The sequence below is a fragment of the Meles meles genome, chromosome 2, assembly GCF_922984935.1.
Source record: "Meles meles chromosome 2, mMelMel3.1 paternal haplotype, whole genome shotgun sequence".
Lineage (NCBI taxonomy): Eukaryota > Metazoa > Chordata > Mammalia > Carnivora > Mustelidae > Meles > Meles meles.
In genome coordinates, this window is record NC_060067.1 from 172,172,951 (window position 1) to 172,193,273 (window position 20,323).

Sequence of the window (20,323 nt, forward strand, 5' to 3'; positions counted from 1 at the left end):
ACCAAGATTTACGTAACAGAGGGGCTTCAGTCAGGGGAGGTGGTCAGGCCTTTATCTAGTCATGGGCCTGGCAATGTGTTTATTTGAGGTAGCCACCTTGGAAGTGGCTACTGGACAATCAAAGCTTAGGTCAGGAACTTGTGTTACAGAAGCCAAAAAAAGAAAAAGTAAAGAAAACTCACAGTCAGAGCTTATACAACACTAGTAAGGCAGTACTCAGAGGAGACAATGTCCAAATGGGAAAAGAGAAACTTTTCCAAATTTTAAAAGTTAGCTGCATGACAGAAAGGAAATACCCAACTCCAGCCCTTGCTAGCTATCTTTTCCCACCTCAGGTAGAGGGGATAAAACCTTGCTACTTGCAAAGTTCATAGTCCAAAGGCATAGATGCTCATGAAAAGACTGAGACCAAAACATAGGACTAAATAATGCTTTTCTTCCCTCCACACCTCACCGCTGTATTACTAAAGGCCTATTCACAGCACTTCCTTTCATTCAGTACATCACATCTGGATATCAAGAAAAATTTATAAGACACCCCAAAAGGCAAAAAACACAGTTTGAAGAGACTGAGCAAGCATTAGAACCAGTCATGGCAAGGGATGTTGGAGTTACCAGACTGGGAATCTAAAACGACTATGATCAATATGCTAAGGGTACTAATGGATAAAGTAGGCATCCTGTAGGAGTAGATGGGTGTTATAAGCAGAGAAGTGGAAATCCTAAGAAAGAACCAGAAAGAAATACTAGAGATGACACCATAAATGAAGAATGATTTTGATGGGCTTACTAACCCAGCCACGGCTGAGGAAAGACTCTTTGAGCTTGAGGCTAAGTCAACAGGAATCTCCCAAACTGAAAAGTAAAGAGGACAAAGACCAAAAGAAACAGACTAGAATATCCAAGGAGTGTGGAGTGACTACAAAAGGTATAATATACACATAATGGCAATACTAGATGGAGAAGAAAGGAAGAGAAGAAATACTAGAAAAAATAATGACTGAGAATTTACCCAAATTAATGTCAGACACCAACCCCCAGATCCAGAAAGTTCAGAGAACACAACAGGATAAATAGCCAAAAACTATGCCTAAGCATATCATTTTCAAATCACAGAAAGTCAAAGATAAAGGAAAAAATCCCCCCAAAAAAGGGGGGCAGGAAGGAAAAAACCTTACCTATAGTGGAACAAAGATAACATCACATCTGATTTCTCTTAGAAGCCCTACAGACAAGAAGGAAGTGAAATGAAATATTTAAAGTGTTGAGAGGAAAAAACACCGACCCGGAATTCTGGATCTTCTTAAATTTTATATCTCAAAAGTAAAAGAAGAAAAAAGATTTCTCAGACAACCAAAAATTGAGGAAATTTGTTGTCAGCAGACCTGCCTTACAAAAAGTATTTTAAAAAGTTCCTTCAAGAGAAGGAAGAGAATATGGGTGGGGAACCTATGGACGGACATCAAGTAAGGAAGAGCATCCAAAAAAGATGAAGTAAAAATAAAATAAAAACAAATTTTCTTATTCTTAGTTGATCTACAGTTTGTTCAAAATGGTAATAGCAATAACATATCCGATTACGCATGCATCTTATGTACGTACACACACACACACACGCTTATGTATAAGTGAAGCGAACAGTGAGTGGTGGAATTAAGATTGTTTTGTTATTATAAGGCACTCACACTACTTGTGCTGTTGTGTTATTTGAAAGGAGACTGTATAAGTGTATATTGCGAACACCAGGGCAACCACTAAAAAAAATTTTAAAGAAGCATAACTAATATGCTAAGAAAGGAGAAAAGATGGAATCATATAAAATGCTCAGTTAAAACCACAAAAGGCAGAAAAAGAATAGAAGATAAAAATAGAAACAAAGGACGAGGGCAACAAATAGAAAAGAGTAGCAGATACGGCATATATCAATCCAGCTATATCAAGAATCACTTTAAGAGTCAGTGGTCTAAATGCACCAATTAAAAGACTCGGAATGCATCGAAAAACACATCTTGTCTGCATGACAGCCATTTTAACTATGAAGACACGAGTAATTTAAAGTAAATGGGTGTACAAAAATATACCATACTAACACTAATAAAAAGAATCCATGAGAAGCTAAACTAATTTCAGGCAGAGCAGACTTAGAAGCAAAATTATATATATATAGTTGTATATGTATATATATATGTATATATATGTGTGTGTGTGTGTATATATATATATGTGTATATATATATATATATAAAGCAGGGATAAAGAGGGCATTACATAATAAGAAAGAGGTCAATTCTCCAAGAAGGCATAATAATACTTAATGTGTATGTGCCTAAAAACAGAGCACCAAACTATGGGAGGCAAAAACTGAGAATGGCAAGGAGAAACAGAGGAATCCACTACCAGAGTTGGAAACTCCAGCATCCCTCTGTCAGAAATGGACAGACCTCGTAGGCAGAAAATGGGTGAGGACACAATTGAACTCAACACCTTCAGCTGGATGTGACGGACGTCTATAGCCTACTTCAATCAATAGCAGCAGAATACACATTGTTCTCAAGTTCACATGGAACATGCACCAAGATAGACCATAGGCAGGGCCGTAAACACACCTTAGTAAATTTAAAAAATAGAAATAAATAAATCAATATAATTCATCAGATTAACAAACTAAAAATAGGAAAACTATATGGTTATCACAATAGATGCAGAAAACATATTTGACAAATCCAACATCCATTCCTTATTAAAACAACAAAGACAACAAAAGATGGATAAATTCGTGGAACAGAATGGAGTCTAGGAATAGAACCACATATGTAAGAACAACCGACTTTCAACAAAAATACAAAGGCAATTCATGGAGAAAGGATAATGGGGCTGGAACAATTGGATATTCACAAGTAAAGATGAACTTGGACTTATACGTTACATCAGCATATACAAAAATTAACTCAAAGTGGATGGTAGCTTAAATGTGAAACCTAACATAAAAACTTATAGATATTAACAAAAAACTATACAACTTCTAGAAGGAAACATGAAAGAAAACCTTAGAAAAATCTTGGGCAAAGCAAAGATTTCTTAGCTACAACGGTGGAAATGCGATCTGTACAAAAGATAAATAGGGTTTCATCCCTTTAAAAACTTCTGCTATTCAAAATACACTGTTAAGAAAGTGAAAACCTAAGCCACAGATTGAGAGAAAATAGTGGAAATAATCATCTGACATAGGATGCTATCCAGGATACATACAGAATTCTCAAAACTCAGTAAGAAGAAAACAAACAGTCCAGTTTCTAGGAGATCAGAAAATGTGAACAGACCGTTAACCCAGAAGAGACACAGATGGCAAATAAACACATAACAAGAAGCTCAGCATTGTTAGTCATTAAAAAAATACAAAATAAAACTACAAGGAGATCCCACGTCCCCCCTGTGAGAATGGCTAAAATGGAGAAGACCAATCATATGAGGTGTCAATGAGGATATTGGAGGAACTGACCTTCTCATTCACCGCTGGTGTGACTGTAAAAGGGGACAACCAATTTGGAAAAGACTTTACTCCCTGAGAAGTTAGAATACACCTAGGATCCAGACACTTGGTTCCTAGGTATGTGCCCCAAAGAAAAAGCATACATTCACACAGACAAGCAGCTTTATTTGTAACAGCCCCAAACCGGAAGCAAGTCACAGGGGCACTCACAGGTGAATGGATGAACCAACCACCTGTGATGCATCCACCTAATGGAACACAGTGCAGCAGTAACAATGGATAAATCATCGCTGTGCTCAACAGCACAATGATACCCAAATCGCTACACCCAGTGAAAGAAACCAGACTGAAAAGAGTATATATACACTGTATAAGTCCATTTCTAGAAAGTTCTGGGAAATGCAACCTCATATACAGTGACAGAAGCAGATCGGTGCTTACCTGGGAACGGGAATTCAAGAAGGAAAGATTGCAAAGAAACGTGAGGACACCTTTCAAGGGCAATGAATGTCCCTCTTTTTGTTGTGATGATGGTTCGTTGGAACTTACTCAATGATCTACTTTAAAATATGTGCACTTACTGTATGTCAGCTATACCTCAATAAAGCAATTTTAAAAGACACTAATGGCGAAATCAAGTGACAAGACCACTCTTACTGTGTGCCCTGAGCCGGTTGCTGAACCTCTAATTTGCTAATCTATAGAGTAGGAATAATACTGCTTTCCTTGTAAGGTTGTTGTGATGACTAAAAATGACATATTTAGTATGGGTGGGGTTTTTTTTAACAAAATAGGTACTTAATTAATTAGTAATGGAAATAACATAATAATGCTCTCAAGAGTAAGAAGAGGGGTGCCTGGGTGGCTCAATTGGTTAAGCGTCTGCCTTCCTCCCAGGTCATGATCCCAAGGTCCTGAGATTGAGCCCCACGTGCGTCGGGCTCCCTGCTCAGTGGGGAGTCTGATTCTCCCTCTCCCTCTGTCCTTCCCCCAGCCAATGTGCTCCTCTTGCTCTGCTCTTTCTTTTAAGTAAAAGAATAAAATCTTAAAGCAAAGGGGTGGGGGATAAGAAAAATAATCACTTGACTCTTAACTGTTCTGCTGGTATATATTCCAGAGAGATTTCCTTGGAGGGTTTGAAGGCTGGTGGTCCTGGATTCCCAATTCCTTAGGTCATGGTTCCATATAGAGTGACTTGGATTTAACACGGGAAAATTTGGCCCACCGGTTTCTCCTACTCTCCCACCTCCTCTTTGTGCCTCCTTGTTTGGCCAGAGCTGTTAGTCTGTAAGCACACTGTTACCCTCCCAGCCACCCAGCCCTGATGGTCTTATGATCTTTTCCTCCTTCTCATCTTGAGCCTTGGAACCACAGAGACTCTAGAGATAGATCAGTCAGGGAGAAAACTCTCCCAGGATGATGAAGAGAGAATGTATGTCAATCATACAGCCTGGTTCCTGGCACCTGGGACACATACATGAATCAGTGATGGTGGTTTTACTAAATGTGGCTGGGGGTATCCGTCCTGGCTCCTGGGTCCTCCTCACACATCTGGAGAGTTTTGCAGTAGTCACCAGGCCCTATGGAGTCCCAATCCTCTCCTAGGAAAGTGGGAGGGAGAGGGAGACACCATTCCTTCCTCAAACAGTGTACTGTCCCACGAAGCAGCTTAGCGAGGAACACAGGATGGGTTCAAAGATGAGGGGAGACGAGGTGAGCCAAAGTCACTGGGAGAATGTCAAGAAAACAGAGGGTGACGAGAACCTGTCTTGTTTGTGTGCGTTTGTGTGTTTGTAATCCTCAGCCCTTTAGCACAGTGCCCGGCCTGTAAGTGGCCCTCGGTTAGTATTTTTGGGTTGAACAAGTGAGTGAATGAGGATAGCCACAAGTAGAGCAGCAACAGCGGAGCAGGAGCTGCATTCCAGCCTGGGGATGAGGGTTCATTTGGGTGGGAGAAAGGCCAAACCCGGGGAAGGGCTGGACGCAGGGTGGTGAGGGGTGAAGGGTGGGACAAAGAGTCTGGACACTTGGTTAGGGGCCTCTCTGGGCACAGGAAGTTCCCTAGAGACAGTAGGGGCAGCTCGCCCGTACCCAGGGGTCCTGTTTTCATGCTACGGGGTCTTTAGGGTCCGGTTTCCCAACTAAGCTGAGCTGGATGGGAAGCTTGCCTTCCGGTCCCTTCACCAACCCACAGACTGGCGCAAGGTCTAAAGTGGAGTCAGAGGGCCTTTTTGCCCCATCTATCTAGACCCGTGTCTAGAGGAGAGCGGAGGAGCCAACTGACAGAACACTGTCAGATTCCTCATACGCTTACATGTGCCCCTCGCTCAGGCTCTGAGTCACTTCTGAACATGAGGGAGCCCATGTCAGAGCCAAGCAGAAGACTAGCAGGGATGCGCATGAGAGCCAGTCACAAGGAGCAGACGTATGAAAAGGCTACAACGACCACCGGGCCAGGCCCAGAAGGGCCTGAGCTAGCTGGCCGCAGTCCCATCAGCTCACCGCTGACCTGGACCGGGTGGGAACGATGCAGGGCCTGCAGGCCAGGAGCTTCCGGGCGGAGCCAGAAGCACCAGCTGATGGGCCTCCTGTTGCCCCCTGACCCGGTCTCCCCCATTCTGAACCCTAAGAACTCTCACTCGCGCCACTTAGGTACCTCAGAATTTCCAGAACCAGTCTGTAACTTGAGGAAGAGTGACTTCATCTGAAACCAAGTGGTTTCCCACTTGACCACTGCATGGAGGGTGGGTGTTTGGTGTACCCCATCAGGCTCCTCCAAGCTTAGTTACTGCCCCCAGATCTGGGGAGGCTGGTCCCTCCCTTGAAGGTACCTCCCTGGCTGGTTTCCCCAAAGCCTGTGCTAAAAGGATGTTTTGAGCAAAGAAAGAGCAACATTTCTTTCTGCCCAGACGTCAAGTGGTGGGCTTTCATCCGGTTGGAGACAGATGGGAGCACAATCCTTCAGATCAAGCCTTCTTGATCTATCGCTCTGAACCAGAGAAGAAAGAATTCCAGTCTCTGCTCTTTGCCATTCAGCAAAGGAGCCCTTGTCTCCCCCCCACTTCCCGCCTGTCCCCTACCCATCCCAGAGCCTTGTTCCTCCTGCCGCCGTGCCCTGGGCAGCAGCCACAGGCCTGAGCGTTGGACACTGAGCTTGGAAAACCTCCCTACCCGCAATGCGCATGCGTATCTATGGCCGTGCCTGTGCGTGCATGTGCGTGAGTGTGAGTGTGGGTTTGCACGTAAGCGTGTGTGACAAAAATCGCTTCTGGAGCACGTTGCCCTCTGTCTGCCCATCCAGGTTACTCCTCGCTGCAGGACGAGCTGCTGTCCCCTGCCTCCCTGCACTACGCGCTTCCCTCTCCGCTGCGCGCAGACCAGTACTGGAACGAGGTGGCCGTCATAGATGCCATCCCCTTGGCGGCCACGGAGCATGACGCCATGCTGGAGATGTCTGACATGCAGGTGTGGTCCGCAGGCCTCACACCCTCCCTGGTCACTGCTGAGGACTCCTCTCTGGAGTGCAGCAAGGCCGAGGACTCTGACGCCACCGGCCACGAGTGGAAGCCGGAGGGGGTGCTCTCCGAGGGACCCCAGGGCCCCACACTGGGCTCTCTGGACCTTGTGGAGGACGACACAGTGGATTCAGATGCCATAAATGGCCTTATCGATTTGCTTGACCAGGAGGAAGGTCAGAGGTCAGAAGAGAAGCTGCCAGGTCAAGAGAGGCAGGAGGACGCCCCAGGTGCAGGGCAGGACTCAGAGAATCAAGTGTCTCTTGTTACAGGCCAGCAGAGGGTGCAAGCCCACATCACAGAATCCCCCAGCGTGAGTCGGGTGATGGAGATGAGCCAGGACAGGTAAGGGGCTGGGTGGCTGGGGAAGGGTACCTTCTGTCTTCCTGGGCTTCGGGGCTGAGCAGGTGCGGGGGGGTAGGTGAAGCAGCTTGGTAGGGCGCTGGCTGGCCTCTCGACGCCCCCGCCGTTCACTCAGGCCTCTGTCCTGTGGCCATGGAGCCTGATCTGCAAAGGCCAGCCCTTGCCCAAGATGCCCCCGGGTGTGGCCCGCTGGAGGGAGGCTGGGGGGCGGGCATGAGGAGAGAGATGATGAGGCTCGGGCCAGCCACCTCTCTGGTGAGGTGAGGGTAGGCACTCTGGGCCCTGGTGCTATGGGGCGCTTGTTGGGAAAGACCATATTTAGAAACCTGGAGGCACCAGGGAGGGCCAGGCGAGTGACTCAGGCAGTCACATAGCCTGCATGTGACAGAGCTGATAAAGTGCCCTTCGGCTCTACCCCAATTAAAGTGTGAGGTTGGGGGGCTTCATAGGGGCGGGACAGAACTTGTGGCTGTGGAGACATTGGGGCTCTCCTGGGCCCCTCCTGGGCCTGCAGCATGCGGCAGTGTGGGCAGGCCAGGCAGGGAGCCCTGGGCAGACACTGAGGGTCTCAGGCCTCAGGTCCAATTCACATCTGTGGCTGGGGGGCCCGCCACACCCACGGAGCTGGGCAGACTGCAGAGGACACTTTGGCCTTCCTGGATTGGCACAGACACTGAGCGACAGTGGCCCTTTCCCCCGAAATTGCATCCTAAAGTTTCCCTAAAGCAAGGAGATGGTCTGCGGCTCCCTGAAGGCTGGACGCACCCACCACACCCCGCAGCTCAGGGCTGCCCAGGCTGTGGGGAACCTGTTCTCATGGCCTCTTCCCACCGCAGCTGGCTCTCTGGCCTGCTCAGAAGCCCAATCTGAGTGGGCCCTTCCCCAGGATCCACCCAGTGTGGCCTGAATACTGTAGGCAGAGGAAAAAGAAAGCCATTTACAAGATGGGACAAAAAGGGCTTGTGTCATTGTATTTTCGTTTCCCAAATGAATCCTTTGATGATGGGGGAGGTGGGGGGGTGGCCTGTGAGAATTCCACGTGATACGGTGGGAACCATGTGGCTGAAGCCACGCCCAACAACCTGTGACAGCCAGTCACTGAGCAGCACTGACTGGGCTGGCCTGGCCACCTGAGGGGGAACCAGAAGGCCTGGTGCTAGGCCTTGGAGTGGTACAGTTTGGTTCTCTGACCGCAGTCAGCCTTCTAGTGGGGGCAGGTGAATTTCGTTAACTCCCCTCACCAGTATGTGTGGAGCCCCTGCTGGGTTCCGGGCACCTGTAGACTGTGCCGGGATTGTGGCATGGAACAGGACACAGAGAAGTCTCCATCTGCTGAAAGTTTTATGTTCTATTGCGGAGACAGACAATAAATGAGGTAAAGCTATTGAAATGGAAAGTAGTTAAAAAGGAAAAGTTAGGGGACCCTGCGTGGCTCAGTTGGTTAAGCATCCAACTCCTGATTTCAGCTCAGGTCACCATCTCAGGGTTGTGAGATTAAGCCCCATGTTGGGCTCCATGCTGGGCCTGGAGCCTGCTTGAGATTCTCTCTCCTTCTCCCTTTGCCCTCTCCCCCACAAAAGAAGGGAAACATTAGGTCATGGTCCTAAAAAGGAAAAAAAGTGTGGGGGGGTAGGTCGTATGTACCCATGTGGAGAGCAGATGGCTAAAATGAGGGGTGGGTAGCCCGGAAGCCTGAGACTGTGACGTGAGAGTAAAGAGCAGAAAGAATGAAGGGGTGAGCCATGAGAATACCGAAGGCATGTGTCCACCAGAAGGCCCAGCCAGCACAAAGGCCTTGCAGGGAAGACCGGGCGGGACAGGTTGGGGAGAAAGTGTGGCCTTGACCACGAGTGACTCATGATTGTGGCCTTGACCGTTCTGTCCCTGAGATGCCTATGAGACCCCCAAAGCAGAGATGGAGGCATTTGGGTCTACACATCTGCAGATCAAGGAGGAGGTACTGTGCACATTTGGCACAAGGAGCACACAGATGGGGTGTGAGGCCATGGACTGAATGGGCTCACTTCGGAAGTGGGCGTAGGTAGAGATGAACTCTGAGAACTGAGCCCTGGGGCACTTCCATGTTCAGGAGTCAGAGAAATGAGGAGAAACCAACAAAGGACACTAAGAAGTGGTAGCTGGGCGGTGGGGGGGACCAGGCAAATGTGGTGTCCTAGAAGCCATAGAATAGCGTGTTTCCAAGGGAGAGTGTGGCAGCTTTATTGGATGAGCACTGGGATAAGGACCGTGGGGGGCAGGTGGCCAGAGGGCTGGAGAGGAGGCAGGTGAGGTGATGGGCATGGAGGCCTGGGTGTTGCCCATCAGGGTGAGCCAAGTGCCTCAGGAACCCAGGGTGGAGAGCCTTCCACTTAAAGTGACGGGGCCAGTGGCACTGATCTCCATGGCCCTTTCCTCCTGGACAGCAGGGATGGCCCCTCTGGGCCTCTCTGGGCAGGACAGGCAGCCGTGTGCTGGCTGTGGGGTTTGCTCATATTGTCCCATCCCTCCAGCTCTGGAGGGGGAGGGTATGTGAGCAGCCAGAGACAGAAGGATAACCAGGTGTCCTTTCTCTCTCCCTGGACCCCAGACTGCAACAGTGGGATGAGGAAGGCTCCATTGTCTCATACCTACAAGACACTGCCCGAAGTTCCTGGCCAGAGGAGGTCACCCAAGGCCCACACTCCTTCCAGAGTACCGTCACCACCATCCAAGAGCCGGAGCCCAGTGGGTCGCACGAGTATGAGAAGGTCCTGGTGTCAGCAGCAGAGCACATCTGGGAAGGACAGCCAGAGGCTGAGAGCAGGGCACAGAGACGACAGAGTCACCAAGAGTGGGTGCAGGAGGCTCAGAGCACCTTCTCCCTGATAGCAGAGGTGAGCACGCACCGAGGCGCCCGCCGATGCCCAGAGGGGCGCAGGAGGGACCTGAGGCCCAGGGCGGCCTCTCCTCCAGGCGAGCCCCAGACCCAGCCAGCTTCCTTTCTTTAAAAATTGTGGTGTGACTTTGCGGTCTCTACAAGTAAGGATACAAAGTCACGTTCTCTGCTGAGGGAAGGGAGGAGCTGATGTTCCTGGAACTTCTTGCCCCGAGGTCGCAGGATCCGAGGGGGGCTTTGGAGTTAGGTCTGGCTGATTCCGAAGCCATGGTTTTTGTTGGTTTTCTTGTTCCATTGTGTGTCTTAGGAAGGGTGTAGGGCAGAGAGACCTGGGTGTGAGGCTAACTCAGTCCTGTGGTGGTCTGCGTGGCCATGGACAGGCCACTCGGTTCTTAGCACTTTGGCTGGCTCGTTAGCAAATGAGGGGTGCCTGGGTTATTGCCTGGGCTTGGGAATGCTGGGGTCCTGTGGGCGGGGCTCAGCTGGTGGAGCCGGAGAGCCGCCCCCCCCCCCCCCCCCCCCGCCACCCACCTCCCTCAGACCTCCCTCCCCGCTCCGGGTGTGCCCGGCTGTATTTATTTTATCTATTCCCTTTAACTTCACTCCCCATTCCCATTCCCATAGACATCCATTTTAATGTGTTCAGGGAATAGTTTTTTTATTATGAAAAATCACAGATAAATACAAAACCAGAATAGCATATTAGTTTCCATGCACTTACCATTCAGGCGCTAAGTTACCCAATTATGGCCAATCCTGTTTCACGGATACCTACCTCTCTCCTCTCCCCACCTCCCCAACATATTTTTTTGAAACAAATCCCAGACATCTCATTAAGGTGTGCCTTTTGAATATATGCATTTTTTAAAAATTTTCGTCGCTGTTCCACGCCTGTGTATTTTTAGTGTGCGCAGAAACAATGTGTTCCGCATCTCATTTGGTGTCTTATGGTTCATCCTCATCCGGGAGCTTTGCGTCCCTCCCTTCTTCCCTCCCTCCTGCTACTCTCGTCCCTCTGCCTACCTGAACCTGAGCCCTAGCGGGCACGCCGGAACGCCCACAGCTAGGTTAGTTCCACAACAGCCCTGGGCAGCCGGCTGCCGAGAGCTGCTAGGACTCCGATAAGGTTTCATTTAGACTACTTCCCTCCAAGTGTGTGCCTTGGACAGGACAGGCGGCTGCGTCCGTTTCTCACCCCAGACCAGCCCATGCATTCTTGGCCAGCAGACTGCCCTTCGGCCCTTGTACTACTCCTAGCAGCAAGCACTTGGCCGAGAGCTCAGGCGCTCTTAACTGGGTCAGATTCCGGATTCCTGAGGAAAGAGAAGGATGCTAGGAGCTGCCTTCTGTGTGGCCTCCCTGCAGTTAGCCTTTGGTGAGGGGAGGGCTGGGGAGAAAGCAGGAGCACTCCAGCGGATCGCAGGAGAAAACTTCTGGGTCATAGAGTCTAACTGCCTTGCTTATAAATGAGGAAGCCGAGGGCACAGAGAGGCTGAGGACTTTCCCTGCATCACACAGCCATCCACTGTGAGGGGCAGGGGAGTCCGGATCTCATGATTCCCAGTGAGAGTAAGGGAGTGTGCGGGGCCGCCAGGCCTGACTCCTTCTAGGTCCGGGGCAGGATTAGATGGCGTAGGCGAGCTGTGCTTCTAATCACCTGACAGGACCCTGGGGCTGGTCGTGAGACCCACTTAAGCCAAGGGTTTGCAAAGCCCCCATTGACTAGTTTTTCCGGTGAATCTCTGAAAACACTGACGGGGTGGGGGGGGGTGGGAGAGATGCCCTATAATTTGGGGCTGAGGCCCCAGATGGAACCATGAGAAATTGGACCCTTCCTGGCTGGGCCCAAACCGAATGCTCTCCCTCACCCAGCCCCTTTGCCTGTGAGACGGGCTTCTATTTCTTTAGGAGCTTCCTCGTGGAAATGAGGCAGCATTGAAATCAGACCCTTTCACTTACTCACCCTCTGACTCTGTGCCTCCATTTCCTCTGTGTAAAATGGAGAAGTCATAGAGCCTGCCGGGTAGGGCTGTCGGAGGGCCTTACCAGGTCAGTCAGGGGAGTACACAGGGCATAGTGGCCACAGAGCAGTGCTCCCCGTGTGAGGGACTGCTCGGGCTCCTCGTCATGACAGTACTCCCACACCTGCACTCCTTGCCGGGTGGGGTGCGGACAGCACCGGAGCCCGGGCCTGTTTCCCAAAGAAGGTCCCCAGAGCTCCCCAGCCCCCGCGGTGAGCGAGCAGCAGGTCACTTGGCTGGGCCCCAGATCTTTGTTCCCTCTGCTGTGGGGACCGTTCCTCAGACCGGCACAGCCTGATCCGGAAAGCGAAATTCCTGTGGGCCACAGCTGCCACGGCTGCATTTCTGAATCAGCTCTGTAAAGGCGAGCCTCAGGCGCGTGGTTCCTGCTCGTGGGCGCTGACAGCCCAGCCTCGGAAGAGCCTCTGAGGACAGGCCTTAAATAGACTCACCAGTTACATGCTTACGTGTAGGGTTGCTGGGCCTGGGGTGGGTCGGGTGGGGGTGGGGGGTGAGTGCCGAGGGCCCTGGAGGCGGGGGACAGCAATGCGCGGGCTTCCAGGTGGCCCCACCACCTGTGCTGAACCCCGCTGAGCTAATTTGGCCAGTCCTGAGCAAATCACTCCTCCCAGAGCTATTTTTGAAATAAATCCTTAACTCTCTCTCCAGGGTATTAGCTGGTGCCATCCCTGTGGGTGGGGGTGAACTCTGTTCTGATCATGGCAGTAACCGCCCAGAGAAACACACAAAGGGCCCCATTCTCTGGACACCTTATTTCCTGGAGTTCTAGAAAGAGAACAATTCCCTGGGCAGAGCTGCTTCTAGTGTGCATAGGGCTAGACAGGCCTCCTTGGGAGGGGAGGGGGCCCGTCACCCACAAAGTGACTTTGACGTGCGCTTTCAGTGCCCAGGACACGCGCACCTGCCTGCTCCCTTCTAGCCAGTTGGACAGCCCCAGCAGCTGGTTCGGGAAGCTAAAATTATCGAAGCCTGATGTCACCCAGGCGTGAGGGCAGAGCCTGGGGCTGCTCGGCAGGAGGGCACTCAGCAGGCAGTTCTAGTGAGGGACCATCCAGTCTCCTGCGGAGAGAGCCTGCAGGGGGTCCCAGGGGCACCCGGGAGTCTGAGGGGAGAATGAGAGGTTGGACCCCCACAGTGGCCAGAGCCCTGGCTAGTCCCTGGAGGGCCCAGCTGCTGAGGAGGTGAGGATGTGGACTTTCGTCACCCAGCTCCTGGTCACCCTAGTGCTCCTGGGCTTCTTTCTGGTCAGCTGTCAGAACGTGATGCACATTGTCAAGGGCTCCCTGTGCTTTGTGCTGAAACATATCCACCAGGAGCTGGACAAGGAGCTGGGGGAGAGCGAGGGCGTGAGTGACGACGAGGAGACCATCTCCACCAGGGTGGTCCGGCGTCGGGTTTTCCTCAAGGTAACCGCCAGGCAGGAGGCAGGACTGAGGGCATGGCACCGCGGTGTGCATGGGCAACAGCCGGGGGAAGGGACGGGACCCTGGGTCAGCAGCCGGGCACTGCCCTTGGGGACCAGAGCCGGCTGTGGTGCCCGCTGGGACTGCCACGCTGTGGTGGCATGGGCAGTTCAGCTCTGGGACTTGGGAGAGCCTGTTCCTGGCCCGCTCCAGTCCCCAGCTAGTCACACTTAGGGCGCCCTGTTGTGGAAGGGGTTTCCATGCTGCGAAGGTCTGTCCAAAGTTCAATTCGGTGCCTCACTTCCTGTCTCAGGGCCTCCTCTGTAGCACTTGTGTGACCGAGCCCCGGTGCTGGGGAGGGATCAGGCACACAGGGCTCTTGCAAGTGTGGGGCTCCATCCGGTCTTCAGGCTCCATGGCTCCCAGGGGTGCCTCTCACACTTGGAAGCCTCAGTCTGGCCTCTGCTCCTTGCTGAGCTGGAGTTTCCTGCGTGGTGTGGATTTGTCCAACTGTGGCTGTTGCCTGTGCTCTTTAATTCCCTCATCCTCCGCCTGATGCCCAGGCCACCCACTTACTAATCTTGAGTTTTCTCCTTTTCTGCAATTCTAGGGGAGTGAGTTCCAGAATATTCCAGGGGAGCAGGTGACAGAGGAACAATTCACAGATGAGCAGGGCAACATTGTCACCAAGAAGGTGGGTGCACGGCATCCCCCAACCCCCGAGCTGGGGAGAGGCAGCAGGGCTAGAAGCTAAAAGGGGCTGGACTCACTCCCGGCTTCTCATTGCTGCCCTAACAGAGGGTTAGCACGGCTCTGAACACTGGTGCAGGTGCTGGGAGCTCTGGTCTTCTGAGTCCGGCCTGACATTCCTCAGAGCCACTTTACCTGACTCCACCTGAATTCAGCTCCTGCTACTGTTCCACAAGGGCCAGGCTCTGTGGAACAGCCCAAACCCAGCCCAGTGATGTCTAGCCCTGGACACAGCTTTAGGACAGCAGGGTGGTGGTCCCCGGACTACCACGGGCCTCCAACGTCAAAAGGGCTGTGGAAATGCATGGATTGGTTGCTGATTTTAATTCACTAGACCGGATTTTGCCTGTCAAGTACTAGGCACCATGCAAGGTCTGGGCAGAGGGAAAAGAAGGAGCAGAGAGGGGACCTTGGATGTGCTCCCTCTGGGTTGCTGTTCCCGCTAAACTGAGGCAAGACCCCTCAGGTGTCCATCTTGCCTCTTGCCAAGTGTGCCTCATGCAGGCTGGTGTCTTGTATTGTCACCCCCCAGTCCAAGTACGCGTAGGTTCAGAGTAGACAGTGTTAGAATGTTTGGGTGAGTGAATAAGCGAGCACACTTGCCAGGCGTCCCTGCTCATGAAAAGTGCGGGGAGGACAGCAGGACCTGCCAATGATACCAAGAGACAAAACCCTGATCACCGATGAGCTGTCTGCAAATTCCCGCCCCTCTGAAGCTGCCCAGGGCTTTTTTCACAAACGCCCAGGGTTTTCCACAGGATGGGGTTGGTTGGGGGGTGGGCAGGAGACCTGTCCCTGTTCTTGGCCCCTCGAGGAGGGGCCCCTTCGGCCCCCTTGCCTCTCCCCCAGACCTCCTTGTTGGGGACTTGCTCTTTCCTACCTCTGTCTATCTCCGTGGTTTCACGGGCCTTTGGTCCCCTCCTTCTGTTTTCCAGATCATCCGCAAAGTCGTTAGGCAGATAGACTCATCCAGCGCGGAGGCCGGCCAGGAACACGAGGAGGTGATTGCTGAGGGGCCCCTGGAGGACCCCAGGGAGATGGAAGCTGATGTTGATTCCTTTATGAGACATGTGCAGGTACTGCGGTGGCTGCAGCCTCCCTCCTGAGGCTCCCACACAGCTCCGGCCACTCACCTGGGCGCCCCCCCTCCCTCCATGTCCCTCTGGCACCTCCATGCCCTTTGGCAGGCGCAGGATCTTCATGGCTGCCACAGGATCTCATGCCTCTCTATAGTTTGTCTCTCTGAGTGATCTGTCCTGCCTTCTCTGTCTGCTGCCGTCCCCAGGTGGAGCTGCGAGGGAGTAGCCTGCAGCCGGACCTGATAGAGAGCAGGAAGGGGGCTCAGATAGTGAAGCGGGCCAGCCTAAAACGGGGGAAGCAGTGATCTCTAGCCCTTCCCCTCGAATGGCCTCTTGGGAGGTAACGCTGTCTTTTTTGCATCCTTTCTGCATGGCCTGGTCCTTGCGGAGTGGCTGGTGCTAGGAATGGCTACTCCCTTCCTCACGTCTCCCCATCCTCTGCGGGAGCTCCCCGCTCCACCACCCCTGGCATGATGAGGGAGGAACAGGGGTGGCATGGCCTTGAGGCACAGACTGTCATTTCCCAGCCTGCTGACTGTCTGAGTCTCAATTTCCTCCTAAGAAAACAGCCAACAGTAGCTGCCTATTGACCTCTCCAGGAGCGCAAAAACACAGATTTGAGAAAACGCTTTGATGTGTGAGAACACTCAGTAAACCTCAGTGATGTTAGTATCCTGAAAGCCAAGTGATGGGGATGGAGGAGGGGGGTGGACAGGCCTCAGGGAGCACCAGAGAGCCTGTCTAGGCTGGGCAATTTCAGTGCAAATCCCCAGGCAGAGCTCCAGCGGTGATAGACTCAGAACAGCGCTCATCTCTTAAACCTGGAACCCTTTGAAAGTCCTGATCAACCCAAGGTGCCCATTCTCCCTGGTGTTTCTGGAGACAGGTCGCTCCGTTGCTTTCTAGGAAAGGGTGACATGCACAGGCCTGAGGGGCGGATGGAGCCGTCCCCGAGCTAGGAGGGTTATGGCAGCCTGGTGCATGGCGTGCAGGAGCATGGGGGCCCTGAGGCTGGGGGGCTGGGCTGGGCAGGGATTTGTGATGAGGGAGGGCCCTGAAGACAGCGCTGCGGAGAAGGCTCTCCAGCAGGCCCGGCGCAGTGCTGGGGGCTCCGGTGGCCAGCTCTGACCTCGGTCCTCCCTGAGGGATCCTGTACTGAGCTGCCCCGAGGCCGTTCACTGTGCCCCGCTCGGGGCAGCTCAGTACAGGATGCATCGGGGTGGGAGTCGGCAGGAAGCAAGGAAGCTGTGGTGGCCCCAGCACAGCCCTCACTGGGTTCTTGGCGGTTTCAGCACCCACCCCCACTCCCCACAACCTGGGGCCTGGCTCTGGGCCAAGGAGAAAGCAGGCTCCTGGCTTTCTGCATTCAGCAAAAAGCAGGGCCGCTCCTCCCATGCCACCAAAAGTGCTGGCTCTGGGCTTCCCAACATACCTCGACACTTGGGGGAAAAAAAAAAAAGGACTGCGGATCCAGTTATGGGATAAAATTAGACCTGACTCCTCAGCAGCTTAAGGAGGTCACAGTGTTAACCCTGGCATTGCCAAGGGTCTCGCCAGGCTGCTGCTTTAGCAGATTAGCTGGGGTGAGTCCTGGAAATAATCCAAAGGTGCAAATAATTTGAAGGTACAGGGAGTAGAAGGCAAAGTGCACTCTTCTGCCTGATTTTTTTCTTATTGTGACAGGGGCAAGCAGGGGCCATGCCTTTATGCTTCTCTTTGGCTTGGGTTCGTGCTACTCATGTTCCTGAATAGGAAAGAGGCAGCCCAGAAGCCAGGCTGGGAGGAAGGGAGGAACCTAAGAAAAACAATTGTTTTTTTAATTTTCTGTGGATGTTCTGCAAAAAAGAAATTTTTTTTTTTAATTTTCTGTTCTGCAAGGTGTCTGAAACCTCCAAAGGAGATACCGTTCCAGACCACTGAGCATGGGGGGCGGTGAGGGGGACACTGGGCAGCCCGGCTCCTGCTTGGTGCCAGGACCTCTGCCAAGAAAAGGCCGGGGAAGCACATAGTGGGGACAATGGTGAGAGAGCCAGGGTCCAAGCAGACTCCAGTCTAGGTTCTGAAGGGCGTGGCAGGGCAGCCTGCAGCGCTCCATCCTCCCAACAGGACAGAGACCACAGAGCAGACAGTGAGGGAGTGATGGCTCTCTGATCCTCTCAGTGCTTCCTGCCCCCCACTCGCAGGCCCTTTAACAGCAGGCCCGTACTGCCGTCCCTCAGTATTCGTGAGTTCCGCACTTGTCAGTTCACTTACTGGCTAAAATTACGTTCACCCCAAAGCCCCAACCATGCCCCCCAACACACAGGTTTTCATGGTCATTCACAGACACACACCAGGGTGAAAAATTTGTGTTCAGTGCCACGTTGTTTGCATTTTTTGTGCTTTTTGTTGATTTTGTTGTTTAAAATGGCTCCCAAGCCTAGCACCCAAGTGTTATCTCCTGTTCCTAAGAGCAAGGAGGCTGGGCTGTGCCCCGTGGGGACAAATATGAGTGTTAGATAAAATTCACTGGCCCCGAGTCAGGCCGCTGTCAGTGGGGAGTTAAGGGGATCCACAGTGGATTAAATAAGGTGTCCTTATACAGAAACACACATGAAACAAAGTATTCCTTGTCTGACAAAGATGTGAACAGAGGCTCACAAGAACTTAACTGGGCATTTTCCTTAAGAGCAATGGTGCAGTGTTGGCTAATTCAGTGTTCTGGCAACTTTCTCGAACATGACCACTGTGAATGGCAAGAATTTACTGTGTCTGTTTCAGAGGGCGTCCAGGCTGGGGCTTGGGAGAGCTTAGATGCAAGGCTTGGATCCTCCTGTTTCCAGGGCTTGCACTCATCATTTGCTCTGAGGGAGTTTGCAGACGGTCCCTTCCACGTCAGTGGAGAGGTTTAGAAATAGTCACAGTCCCTGGGCAGGCTGTAGAGATGAAGGCAAGACAGACCCAGCACAGGTCAGCCGACCTGCTGACCTGCCTCACCTCGCACCTCGGGTTCCTTCACCATGACGTCATAGCGGCATCATGCCCTTCACATGTAGTGTGGTTTTGATGATGGTGGGGCGTGTTTGTGAAAGGCTGTGTACCTGGTTAAATTCCTACCCACCATTTCTCAAAGAGTCACCTGAGAGTCGGGTTAAAATGCAGATTCCTGGTCCCTGCCCCTGACCTACTGAATTAAAATTCTGGAACTTGGGATTCTGTATCAAGCCTCTCGAGTGACTTTTAGTGTACTGAAGAGTGCGTTCTTCTGACCAATTTTGGTTTTTCTTCCAAACCTCCTAGAGGCGATGTGGACTTGATACCAAGTTATTCACTTGGTATTTAAAAAGTGGGCCACCAGGAATGAAGGATAGAAGTTTGTTCAAAGATGGTAGGATGCGCCCATCCCAGATGAAGGGTGACTAGACCCCCTCACCCTTCGATCCCTCCCAGGCACCCCCACCTTGGGAAGGACTCTGTATCTAAGGCCCGGCAAGTGGGGGGAGGATGGAGTTTAAGAAGCTACCAGATTGCTGTTTAGGCAAGGCCTGCCTGACCGCAGCTGACAGGAGGAGCTTTGCTCTGTGCTCCACAAGGTAGGCCCAAGAATTGGGGTGTGAGCTGTGCGAGAGCGCCGGCATGGAGCGGGCAGCTGGAGTGCGGTGGCAGGGCAGCCCCGACGTCTGCTGGGCTACCCACCTCCTAGGCAGGTGCTTGACATTTCTCTGCATCTCCGTGGCTCCGGCTTCTGGAACTTTCAGGAAGCTTCTGCTTTTTCTTGTTTTCCTTTTTAAGAGACGCTTTCCACTCAGACACTGTGGTTGCAAGAGCCTGTGTTAGCTCCGACAATGGAATGTTTTAGTAAGTTTAAAAGTTAAACAATTAGTCATCTCATTGGGAAGGGGCAGGGAGACAAGGGGTCATGTTTTATGTTGCTGTTTAAGTTACAGGCCGCCCTACTCCCAAGCCACTGCAGGGGTGCGAGTCTGGTTGCTGAGGGAGAGGGGAGAGAGGGCCACAGATGCCAGGCAGGGTGGGAACAGGAGGTACTGCGCAGAGGGATGGGACGGGACAGGCGCGGAGCAGAACCGCCCTTCTCCCCGCTCTTTATAGGCTGAGACCTTCGCTTGGGGCAAGAGGTGCAGGGCAGCAGAAGGGTCCAGGATGCAGCCATGAGAGCTGCCTTCCAGTCTACCCCTGCCACTGCTGGGTGCCCCCACTAACCCATCACTGCTCCTCCCGGAGTCTCTGCTCAACCAAAGCGGTCACCAGAGAATGCTGTCTAAGCCTTGGCCTCTCTCCTCCGCTCTGTGTCCGGGCAGAAGAGCGGGAGATGGTCGGCTGTCTTCCGCAGGCTCAGGGTTTTACGAGGTCTCTTGTTTGAGGCATGCTTAGCCTGGAGGGGGGCACAGACCCCTGAGAAGGGTAAGGCTGGGCCCTGGCCCTCGGAGTGTTTCTGCTCTAACTGGGGAGATGCAGCAAGTGTGAGACAGGAAGGAGAGCCCATCAGAGCACACGTCCACATACACTGTCCTGAGCCCTCTGGAGCTCTTTGAAACATCACCACCGTCTAATGAGCTACAGCTTATTGTTGCCCTCGTTTTACAGCGGAGGAAACTGAGTCACAGAGAGTGTAAGTAATGGGACTAGGGAAATCGGCAAAGACAGAATATGAACTCGGGCAACCTGGCTGGCTTCGGAGTTCTGTTCTTACCCACTATGCCCTGTGATCGCTCTGAATAAAAGGTAGCAGAGTGAGTGGGGAGCTTCCAGAGCCGAGACGAGAGAAATGACAAGGAGCCGGGGTTATCAGGGAGGCTTCCTGGAGGA

At 52.2% G+C, this 20,323-nt stretch overlaps 1 protein-coding gene across 15 annotated transcripts in view; it reads left to right on the forward strand.

Annotated features, from left to right (window-relative positions):
* Positions 1 to 20,323, forward strand: part of ANK1 (ankyrin 1) — a 207,011-nt gene that overhangs the window by 182,754 nt on the left and 3,934 nt on the right. For 4 of the 15 annotated variants that reach the window (XM_045994143.1, XM_045994151.1, XM_045994195.1 and 1 more), the window contains 5 exons: positions 6,792 to 7,350; positions 9,956 to 10,241; positions 14,299 to 14,382; positions 15,374 to 15,514; positions 15,724 to 15,857. In XM_045994143.1, the coding sequence (XP_045850099.1) occupies positions 6,792 to 7,350; positions 9,956 to 10,241; positions 14,299 to 14,382; positions 15,374 to 15,514; positions 15,724 to 15,822 (1,169 nt within the window). In that variant the 3' untranslated portion in view covers positions 15,823 to 15,857. Of the gene's footprint in view, positions 1 to 6,791; positions 7,351 to 9,955; positions 10,242 to 13,472; positions 13,692 to 14,298; positions 14,383 to 15,373; positions 15,515 to 15,723; positions 15,858 to 20,323 lie in introns of those variants that run through there. The other 11 variants (XM_045994165.1, XM_045994186.1, XM_045994221.1 and 8 more) reach the window with 7 other exon arrangements.